Source organism: Diaporthe citri (genome assembly GCF_014595645.1).
Source record: "Diaporthe citri strain NFHF-8-4 chromosome Unknown scaffold_5, whole genome shotgun sequence".
NCBI lineage: Eukaryota > Fungi > Ascomycota > Sordariomycetes > Diaporthales > Diaporthaceae > Diaporthe > Diaporthe citri.
This window is the reverse complement of record NW_025064850.1, coordinates 2,386,853-2,398,280: the sequence shown is the minus strand read 5'-3', so window position 1 is coordinate 2,398,280 and position 11,428 is coordinate 2,386,853. Positions and strand designations below refer to the sequence as shown.

The following is an 11,428-nucleotide window of genomic DNA, read 5'->3' as shown; positions in this document are numbered from 1 at the left end:
TAAGGGGTGTATTGAAAGGTGCAAGGGTTATATGCCTATATATTAACGCTAGCCTATAAATAGGCTCCTTCTAAGCGTTTGATAGCGGGAGACTTCTCTCCTTAACACTCAACAATCAACTATCGTTTGCTTTATTGCTTCATCAGAGCTTAACCGAAGTGAACTGCAGCGCGCATTAGCTTCACCCCTCCCTCACTTTAGCACAGTTACATTCTGACCTACAACTATTCCAGATCCAGGGGTGACTATAGAGTTCGCATTGCAATTGATGTCGTGTGCCCTCATCCCCGTCGTGTTGCCAATGTTATTGTGCTGGAGTCTCGGACCTGGTGGACCATGGAATGCAAGTCATAATGCGGTAACGGAGTGGTGAGAGCCAGAGATACAGCTCTCTGTTTTTTCAGTAGATGTCATGGTATTGAATTTCTTTACTTTTATTCAGAACAGGAGCGAAATGAGAGTTTACGTACAAGTAGACGCCAAGAAGCACATATCAACAGAGAAGGCAAGAAAACAAGACAAAATAAGCACAGATCATGTTTCGAATCCAGTTCGACGTCAATAGCAACTGACCATCCAAAATGATAAAATCATTGCGCACCAGGTGGTATCAAATAGCAAGACGAAGGGGAAACATTCGCTCATATCCCTTCCGATAATGAAAGCTTGCTCCTGTCCAGTCCGGTACTTTTTTCCTCGCTGTGACTACTGCCTGCTTTTTCCTTGCCCAGCCGTAACCTCATTCGTATGCGTAGATGGTCGTGATTACTAGTACATGAGAGGCATTTCGTACAATCGTGAGTGTGTGTGTGGCGAGCAGAGTCGTCTAGGCGGCGACGGCGGGAGAGGCCTTGACCGTGTTGAGTATCTCGTGTGCTGAGTGCTTCGTTATACCACCGGTGACCGGGAGGTTGGTGGAGTGCTCCAGGTACAGATCGACCTCGCGCGCTGCCTGGCGACCCTCGTTGATGCCCCTGGGGTGATTGTTAGTTAATATTCAAGTATGGATGAGAATGTCACCGTTTGGGGGACTTACCAGACAATGAGGGACTGGCCACGTCGGCAATCGCCTGCAGCAAACACACCATCGATGTTTGTCGAGTACTTGCCCGCCGGCGTCTTGACGTTGGTCCGGCCGTCCTTCTCGACCTCATCGCCAATCGCACGTTGCTCGGGGCCCAGGAAGCCCATGGCCAGGAGCACAAGGTCGGCAGGGAAGAACTCCTCGCTGCCCTCGACGTCCTTGAGGACCCACTTTCCGGCGTCGTCCTTGCTCCAATCGACACGCACCGTCTCGATACCCTTGACGTTCCCGTTGCCATCGCTGACAAACTTGGAAGACTTAATGCAGTACTCACGAGGGTCCTTGCCGGTGTGCTGTCGCACCTCACTATGACCGTAGTCGACGCGGTAAATGCGAGGCCACTGTGGCCAAGGGTTGTCACGCGCACGGGTTTCGGCTGGCTGGGGCAGGAGCTCAAAGTTGACGACGGACTTGGCGCCGTGACGGACAGAGGTGCCGATACAGTCGTTGCCTGTATCACCACCGCCAATGACGACAACGTGCTTGCCCTTGGCCGAGATGTAACCACCGTCAGCTAGCTCGGAGTCGAGCAGCGACTTTGTGTTCTTGTGCAAGAACTCCATAGCGAAGTGGATGCCGCTGAGGTTACGTCCTTCAATAGGCAGGTCTCGTCCCACTGTCGCGCCGGTGGCAATGACAACGGCATTGTTCTGGGCGCGGAGATCATTCAGCGTCAGCTCGTCGCCAACGCTGACGCCGGTCTTGAACTGAACGCCTTCAGCAGCCATGAAGTCGGTCCTTCGCTTGACGATGCGCTTGTCAAGCTTCATGTTGGGGATACCGTACATCAGCAGACCACCAAGTCTGTCGGCCCGCTCGTAGACGGTGACCAGGTGACCAGCCCTGTTGAGCTGGTCGGCAGCGGCAAGACCAGCGGGGCCAGAGCCGACGATGGCAATCTTCTTCCCGGTGCGAACCTGAGGCGGGCGAGGTACCATCCAGCCCATATCAAAACCGCGGTCAATGATGGCACATTCAATAGACTTGATGCCAACGGGATCCTCGTTGATGCCGAGGACACATGCACCTTCGCAAGGCGCCGGGCAGACACGACCGGTGAACTCGGGGAAATTGTTGGTCATGAGAAGGCGGTTGAGAGCATCTTGCCACTGGTTGCGGAACACGAGCTCGTTCCACTTAGGAATGATGTTCGAGATGGGACAACCGGTGTCGGACTGGCAGAAGGGAACACCACAGTCCATGCATCGAGCAGATTGATACTTGAGCTCGTCCTCGTCAAGTCGCGAGGAAAGCTCAGCCCAGTCCTTGGTGCGGGTCTTGACGTCACGATACTTCTCCGCGCGACGGTGGTACTTCATGAAGCCCTTGGTCTTGTCAAGGACAGGGCGCGCCTGGACTCGGCCTTGCTGTCTCCCATGGCCTCCTCCATATCCTGGAGAGGGGCAGCCTTAGCCTTCTCTTCCTTCTTGCCCGGAATGACGGGCAGGTTGAGCTCAGCCTTCTTGGCTTCCGCAGCCTTGGCGGCATCTTCCATAAGAACTCGCTTGTAGTCAACTGGAAGAACCTTGATGAATCGGGGCAGGACCCGGTTGAAGTCGACCAAGACACGAGCAGCAAGCTCGGAACCGGTGTAGTGGTGGTGGTCCTCGATCATACCCCGGAGGAAGGCGATCTCGGTGGGGTCATCGACGCCAGAAGCCTCCACCATCTCCGTGTTGAGCTTGGAGAGGAAGTCGTGGTCTTTGTCCAGGACGTACGCAATACCACCCGACATGCCGGCGGCGAAGTTGCGGCCCGTGCTGCCCAGGACAACGATACGGCCTCCCGTCATGTACTCGCAGCCGTGATCACCAACACCTTCAACAACGGCATGAGCGCCAGAGTTTCGCACGGCGAATCGCTCGGCAGCAACACCGCGGAAGTAACAGTGGCCAGCAGTGGCGCCGTACAGACACACGTTGCCAACCAGAACGTTCTCTTCCGCCTTGAATACGGCGGAGCGAGGTGGGTAGATAACAAGACGACCACCCGACAGACCCTTACCAACGTAGTCGTTGGAATCACCCTCCAACTCGAGAGTCACACCAGGGGCCAAGAAGGCACCGAAGGACTGCCCAGCGGATCCCTTGATGGAAACATGGACTGTATCGACAGGCAGACCAGCCTCTCCATAACGCTTGGAGATCTGGTAAGAAAGGGAAGTGCCCATGGCACGGTCTGTGTTGACAATATCGCATTCAATACGACTTGGTAGGCCCTTGTCCAACGTGAGCTCGGCCTCGGAGATGAGTTTGTTGTCCAGGCGGACATAGAGACGGTGGTCCTGCTTCCTGACATTGAACGTGGCGACACCACTGCGCAGCGAGTGCGCCGGGGTGAGCAGGAGGTCGAGGTCAAGATTCTCAGTCTTGTGCGTCCGCAGGTCATCCCGGACCTTCAAGCACTCGACGTGGCCAACCATCTCGTTGATGGTTCTGAAACCAAGCTGGGCCATGATGGCTCGCAGCTCATTCGCCACGTAGTAGAAGAAGTTGATGACGTGCTCGGGTGTTCCCTTGAACTTCTCACGCAGCTTCGGGTCCTGGGTGGCGATTCCAACGGGGCCTGCACGTTCAGAGTTAGCTATTAATGGACTTGAACAACAATTGTCACGAGAATGTACTTACAGGTGTTGAGATGACAATTGTGAACCACGGTGCGGTCAGCAAGCTGGTAGAGGCCCCCGGTGACCTCAATCGGACGATATTCAGTCTCAGAAGCGTCGGAGATCGTAAAAGGGCGGGCGTTTTTGTTCCTCCAGGTATGGGATCGTGAGACGTCAAGCTTCTTCCTGGCAAACAGAAGATGATGTTGAAACTTTTGAGTGCCCTTCGACAGGTTGAACGACCACGACGGCTCGCTTCTGTTGTCTCTCTGGCGGGTGAAGATGCTGGAGCACTGTATACCACACGATAGAGCCAGTTCCCGGGCGTCCTCGACGATCTTCTTGTGTTCACAAGTGCTCTGCTCGAGCGTGTAGATATCGTAGTCTTTTCGAAGCACTCCGTCCGATTCGATGAGACCAGCGAGAACAGCCAGGCGTGTGTCCTCGTCCGCATGCATGAAGCAGTCTGGAATACCTGCAGCCTTGTCTTCGCCGATGAAGCCCAGCTCCTTCAACGCCTCCCGAACAGGATTCCAGGTATTTGGACCAGTTTTCTGCGTCGACGTGATGCCCCAGTGGTAGACATTGACGTTGTGCTGATAATTCTTATTGCGGTATGGATCGTGCATTACGTCGCCCGCCTTCTCGATGATCTGTTCCGACAGCCCCAGAGGATGAGCGTCCGCCGGCTTCTCCGCGTTCAGACGGTCGACATACGCCTGGATGTAGACCTTGATTTCCAGATCAGAACTGACAATCTGAGTCGTCCTCTTGACTCCATCACCAAGCCAGAAACCAAACCAGTATGGGTCGAGTGGAACGTCCGCTGATGGCGTTTCTGATGGCACGAACCGCAAAGGGGCTCGGTAAAGCTTCAGGTGATTGTGGGGGAGGTCGTCCTTCTTGCAGCACGAGGCTTCAAACTGATCCAGGGTCATGGTGAAGCATTCGCCGTTCGACACCGCACATGGGTCGACGACACGATAGTGATCACTGCTGAGTAGCTGATAGGCGAGATCGGCTTGCTCAGTTGACTTGAACGTCACGGTGACCATCTTGAAGCCTTCACAGCCACCGGATTTGCACGTCGTCCGCAAGGACTCCCGGACGGCAGCAAATTTCTCCATGTGATCCTCGTCAGATACCAACTGAGCAGTATCCGCGAAAGACGAAGACGACGCAGTCTGTTGAGAATCCTGCTGAGAGGAGAACTGAGCCTGAACGCCTGGACGCCACGTTTGGTCCGACGGATGGGTAGACGATGGCATCCGTGCCAGTTTCTTGAATTGTCGCGGCTTCGATGGTGAGGACTGGCCAAGATCGAACACAACACCATCGTCGTCGTCGGGAATTTCTTCTTGTTCAGGCATTAAAGCCTCCAGATATTCGTCCATGTGGTCGTGCAGAGCCTGACGGACGACTGGTTGGACGTCGGTCGACTCCAACTCTGGGAGTCGGTACTTGAACTTCTCGAAAGCCGGTGAAACAGGAGGAGGCGGCACATCCTCAGTTCCGGGCATCTGAGAATCGGCCTCAGAATCAGGGATTACCAACATGCTGTTCATAATATTGTTGATGTGCTCGTGAGCCTCAGCATCGGTAGGGCGTCGTCCAAGATTGTCAGAGACTTCAGTGTACAGCTCATGCATCGACTGGTCCCATTTGATCGCCTGTACGTCGTCGACGAGCTCAGTTCTACAGCAACGGGTAAACCACTGTACACCACAGCCTTTCTTGACGATGGAAGGCGAGACGCCGAACGCCCGCAGCGACATGATGTGATCTGGCGTACAGGTGAAGGAGGACTTCTTGACGGAGTCGTAGTCTGTGTACGTGATAGTCTTCATCGAGTTCGACGTTTCAATGTCCGAGACACCCGTGCATAGGACAGGCATGTCTTTGTCGTCGAAGAGCTTGTCACCGACCTTGATGTCCTTGATCGCCTTGGGTCCCGACGTGGTGCGGACCATGGTGTCGGGCGATAGACATTTGCGCATCTATATAAAACATGTCAGTAAAGAGTAGACAAGTCGACGGATTAACAAAGAGACGGATCAACAGGTCGACGGATCACCAAGTCGACGACTCGTTGAATCAAAAAGGCGACAAGTCAACGGATCACCAGGTCGACGAGTCGACGAATCGTGGAATCAACAGACGACGGATCACCAGGTCGACAAGTCGTCGACTCGTTGAATCAAAAAAGCAACAAGTCGACGAGTCGTCGAATCAAAAGGGCGACAAGTCGACAAAGGGACGAATAAACGAGGTGATAAATCGACAAGTCGACGAATCAACAGGGCGACGACGAGTCGACAGATTGAGTGACTTACCATAATGCAGCCCATCGCGATTAAAGGAGCAGTGGCGAAACCCCACTCCTCAGCTCCCAGGAGACAGGCAATGGCGACTATGGATGTTCCATCAGCAAGAGATCGACGATTAGGACACGGATTAGGACATACCGTCACGACCAGTTCTCAGTTGACCGTCGGTTTGAACGACAACCCGTCCACGAAGATCGTTCAAGACCTGAACACAAGGAATTAGTCGACGTCCAAAAGAGCACGACGTTGGTGTAAGAAAAGGGACTTCCAGCTACGACGTCGACAACAACAGAAATATGAGAGTTGACTTACAAGTGTTTGGTGAGTCTCGGCTAGACCAAGCTCCCAGGGGAGACCAGCATGCTTGATACCGGTCCATCGGGAAGCGCCAGTGCCACCATCGTGGCCAGAGATCAGGATGTGGTCAGCCTTGGCCTTGGCCACACCAGCGGCGACGATACCGACTCCGGTCTCCGAGACAAGCTTGACCGAGACTCGCGAGCGGGGGCTGGAGCACTTGAGATCGTAGATGAGCTGCTTCAGATCCTCGATGGAGTAGATGTCGTGGTGAGGCGGTGGCGAGATAAGACCGACACCTGGAGTCGAGTGACGGGTCCTTGCGATGCTCTTGCTGACCTTGTGGCCGGGCAATTCGCCGCTGGGCAGTGTCAGTAATCTGCTCGAATCCCAAGGGAAATAGAGTGCAATAGCAGGTATGCGCTTACCCTTCTCCCGGCTTTGCGCCTTGGGCCATCTTGATTTGCAATTCGTCGGAATCGCACAAGTATGCAGAAGTGACTCCAAACCGCCCACTTGCCTATAATAGGTCAGAAAACACCACAACACAGGTGAGAATGATCGAGTACTGACAACTTGCTTGATAGCAGACCTCCTGGTATCGCCATTCTCATCAACGAGTGATCTTTCAGGATCCTCCCCGCCTTCTCCAGTGTTAGATTTCCCACCCAAACGATTGAGGGCTACGGCGAGTGTTGCGTGGGACTCCATGGAGATGGATCCGTAGGACATGGCGCCAGTGCAGAAGCGGCGGACAATCTCGGTCCAGGGCTCGACCTGGTCGATGGGGATGGATTTGGACTCGTCGAACTCGAAGTCCAGCATGCCGCGCAGTGTGCAGGCCTTGACCTGCTCATATTCGGACTTGGAGTATGCCTCGTATGACTTGTCGTTCTTGTTGCGGACGGCGTCCTGGATGTTGGCGATGGAGACAGGGTCGTTGATGTGAGGCTCGCCACCGTCTCGCCAGTGGTACTCGCGACTCGGTAAGGCCGGGGACACTGACAGTGTAACGGGACGGGAAGCCTCGCTCGTGGAACCTGAAGGCGTCCTCGGCAATGTGCTCGAGAGTGACACCTCCGATACGGGAGGCAGTTCCCCTGAAGGCCAATTCCACGACGGAGTTGTGGACTCCCAGAGCCTCGAAGATCTGGGCACCCTTGTAACTGGCCAGTGTAGAAATACCCATCTTGCTCATAACCTTGAGAATTCCACCGTCGCAGGAGTGCTTGTAGTTTTTGATGAGGTCCTCGTCGGTCATCTTCTTCCGAATGAGCTTCTCCCGGTTCAGCTTCAAGATGCACTCCATGGCTAGGTATGGGTTGATGCCATCAGCGCCGTAGGCGAGCAGGACACACATGTGCTGGACCTCGCGGGCCTCAGCAGTCTCGACGACGATGGCAGCCATCGATCGCCACTTGTTGTTGACCAGGTGATGGTGGACCATGCCGGACGCCAGGAGAGTTGAGACCGAAATGCGGTCCGCCGACGTGTTGCGGTCGGACAGGATGATGATACGGTTGCGTTGCTCGATGGCATCAGTGGCCTCGTTACGGATGTAGTCGAGGTGCTTGATGTAGCCTTCAATCCCGTCCTTCTTAGGGAATGTGATGTCGATGACTTTGACAGTCCACTCAGGGTAGAGCTTCGACATCGTCTTCAGCGTGTTGAGCTCCGGGATAGTGAGGATAGGGCTCTTGAGGAGTAGCCGACCGCATTGCTCGGGAGCAATTTCCAAAAGGTTGCCTTGGGGTCCGACATAGCATTCCAAGGACATGACAATCGACTCCCTGATAGGATCAATGGGAGGATTGGTCACTTGGGCGAACAACTGTCTGAAGTAGTTCGCAAGCAGTTGCGGCTCCTTGGAAAGGCAAGCAAGAGGAGCGTCATTGCCCATAGAGCCAAGAGCCTCCTTCTCGTCGGCCGCCATAGGGGCAAGAATGAGGGTGACCTGCTCAAAGGTGTATCCAAAGGCATGCAGGAGGGGGTCTTCCTGGACAGCATGGGTATCAGGTTTCGCAGCCAAGTCAAGGGACTTGTCAGCCTCGGACTGCTTGAGGACGTTGTCCAGCTTCAGAAGCTCACTGTCCAGCCAAGAGCGGAAGTCTTGTCGCTGGGAGACTCTCTCCTTCAGCTCGCGGTCATCAATGATGCGCCCTTCCTGGGTGTCAACCAGCAGCATACGACCAGGCTGCAGACGACCCTTTTGCACCACACGTTCAGGCTCTACGCTGATGGTACCAACCTCGGAAGCGCAGATGATGCGGTCGTCGTCCATGACATAGAACCGGCAAGGCCGAAGTCCGTTTCGGTCGAGATTAGCACCGCAGAAGCGACCATCGGCAAAGGTGAAAAGAGCAGGGCCGTCCCATGGCTCCATTTGGCACGCGGCCCACTCATAGAAAGCGGCCTTCTTGGGATCCATGTGGGCATTATCCTGCCACGCCTCGGGAACCATCAGCATAACAGCCTCCGGCAAGGAAAGCACACCATTGATGGTGAGCAGCTCGAGGACATTGTCAAAAGCAGCAGAATCAGAGCCACCATCTTCGACGATAGGATACAGCATCTCCAACTCTTCCGCAAACACGTCCGACTGCATCACACCTTCGCGAGCCCTCATCCAGTTCTTGTTGCCACGCAGGGTGTTGATTTCGCCTGGGAACAAGTTAGTACCTCAATGCGATCGGCCCAGGGGTGCTTGACCTACCGTTGTGGGCAGCCCACCGAAGAGGCTGTGCACGGTCCCATGAAGGGAATGTGTTGGTGGAGAACCGAGAGTGTACCAGGGCAAAGTGTGCCTCGTAGTCGGCGTTCACCAGATCGTGGTAGTACTGGTAGACCTGAACAGGTGCAAGCTGGCCCTTGTAAACAATGTTCTTGTTGGACAGCGAGCAGATGTAGAACCAGTTGTGGAGGCCGATGGTGTGAGTGGCGCGCTTTCGCAGCACGAATAGCTGCCTTTCAAGGTGCCTGAAGTCGAACTTCTCGGGGTCGGTCATTTCTGGCGCGTTCCCGGAGCCGTAGTAAGACGTGAGGACTACAAAAGGCTGCAGAATGACAGGCTGGCGACTGAGAGCAGCAGGCCCGAGCAGACTGGGATCGGTGGGAGGCTCTCGCCATCCCAGGATCCGCAGGCCCAAGGACTCGGCAATGTCTTCCAATTGCCGTTGCTGCTCCTGCAGCTTCTCGGGCTCGGGGTTGAAGAATAGGTTGCCCACAGCATACTGTCCAGGAGGCGGAAGCTTGATGCCAACATCGCGCTCGAAGTTCTTGATGAAGAACTTGAAGGGGATCGAAGTCATGACACCAGCACCGTCGCCGTCCCGAGCATCAGATCCCACCGCACCTCGATGGGTCATGTTGCAAAGAAGGTTGCGAGCTAGCAATGGTTGGTTAGTCCAAGCTGGAAGACTCGATTCCGGACTTTTTCTTCTACTCACCATCGCTGACAATCTTGTGGCTTGCCTTGCCCTTGATGTGGCTACACGCCGTTAGCTAGAGCTCAGTCAGATGAACAGGGCTACGCACCAGGCAAAACCGACACCGCACGCATCTTTCTCAAGATCAGGATCGTAAAGTCCCCTGTGTTGTACCATTTAGCGATTGTGGATCCCCATGATAGGTCGAGGGCGCTTACTGCTTCACCGGCAGGGCACCGGCCCAAGAGCCGTTGCCCTCTTCCTGATATTCATAGGGATGGTACGCTTCGGTTTCAGCCAGTAAATGTTGGTCTCTGTCGTCGAACTCATTAACCACGCCCATGCTAGGCCACCACTCCTAAATTTCTGGGTGGGTTAAGAGGTCACTGGAGGACTCGAGACTCGTCTCTGATAATAGAGAGATGAGCCTGCTGTTTATTTTTGAGAGCAGCAGCGCTGCTCTTGAGGGCTAGTCTTAAAGGAAAAGCACTGTTAGCAAGTCTATGTATTTGATCCCTTGTCAGTCAAGAGCACTGGAAAGCCGGAAGAGATGTTCGCCAAAACGTGAGTAGCCATCCGTCGGCAGCCCTGGGTGGTATTGGAGATTGGAACCGATCCGGGCCATTGGTTTGGGTTGCGGTAGGTGTCAAGTATCGTCGCGAGAGGCTCAAACGCTGACCGGACGAGCGAAGAGTGCAGATCGGCTTTGACCAGCCTGCGCAGCATTGCATGACACGGGAATATGCGCACTCGAGAAAGCAGGCCCGAGCTCTCAGCGGGGTCGGTCATGCCCGGCTCCAAGAGCCTCACAGGAAGACCCACTGCCAGTCTTGGAATAGCTTGTGATACATGATCCCCTTGCACAAATCCCGAGCAGCTGCGTCTCTCTCTTTGTCGTATATTTCTTTCTTGTGGCTGCGTCATTCAGGGCTGGCTCTCACTGGATCGCATGACGAAGCTATTGCCGGTACAAGATGCTGTCCTGGCGGCCATGATCTGAACTGATGACAGAGTCGCTCTGGGGGGTTGACAGCCTGGAGAGTCTCAACTCCTGGACGTGTTTGAGGCTGCTGGCGAGGCGCATTCCCTGATGAGTGTAATGTCTCTGTGGGTCGCTCCTTTTCTGATGGTCGTCGCATGCGGAGAACTCATCCAGTGCATCCCCCGAGCCGGGTTGGGAAGTCTGGCGCGTGCGATGCAAGGTGTGGCACCGACCAATGAGAAGAGTTCGGCGTAGAGCTCCTCGTGCAACTACAGCGCGGCCTCTGATAAGGAGAGTGGCATATTTTGTACTCTTTGGCCCGGCTTCTCCGCACATGGACTGTCGCAAAGACGCCACGAGCAAACAGGGGCGGGTCGGCTCTCGAGGCAAGCCACGAGGATCTACGCCGACGCGCGAATCCGGCGTCTGCTCGCGCAGCACAGCCGATATTTCGCTGAGGGCGTTCGGCGGGCAGTCTTCGGGGACCGAATTGCCGCTGAGTGCTGTCGATCCGACGGGACGGAGCTGGTGAATACGGCATTTTGTTGCCGTGCCATGCGTGACACGAGATGTCGTTGAACTCCTTGGTGGGCAGCGCAGGGCGGAGGGGGCAAAAGGGCGTCGGGACTGGCTCCCATCTCTTCACGGCGCGGGCTAGCATGTGACTGGGTCTTGACTACTACTTACCTTGAAAAGTTGTTTGTTTTT

The 11,428-nt window shown here is 55.0% G+C and overlaps 2 protein-coding genes across 2 annotated transcripts; both read right to left on the bottom strand.

Moving 5' to 3' along the window:
- Positions 1-826: 826 nt before the first annotated feature.
- On the bottom strand, positions 827-2,286 carry INS49_011308 (uncharacterized protein; the record flags this gene model as incomplete). Its single annotated transcript, XM_043172027.1, has 2 exons — positions 827-974; positions 1,037-2,286. 2 exons carry the CDS (start codon positions 2,284-2,286, stop codon positions 827-829), a joined length of 1,398 nt encoding a protein of 465 aa, XP_043023772.1.
- Positions 2,287-2,399: 113 nt separating this feature from the next.
- Positions 2,400-10,081, bottom strand: INS49_011307 (uncharacterized protein; the record flags this gene model as incomplete). Its single annotated transcript, XM_043172026.1, has 12 exons — positions 2,400-3,649; positions 3,712-5,686; positions 6,023-6,099; positions 6,155-6,221; positions 6,329-6,674; positions 6,742-6,833; positions 6,887-7,288; positions 7,320-8,974; positions 9,027-9,698; positions 9,760-9,800; positions 9,848-9,901; positions 9,957-10,081. The coding sequence occupies 12 exons, from the start codon at positions 10,079-10,081 to the stop codon at positions 2,400-2,402; spliced, it is 6,756 nt and encodes a 2,251-aa protein (XP_043023771.1).
- Between the last annotated feature and the right edge of the window lie 1,347 nt (positions 10,082-11,428).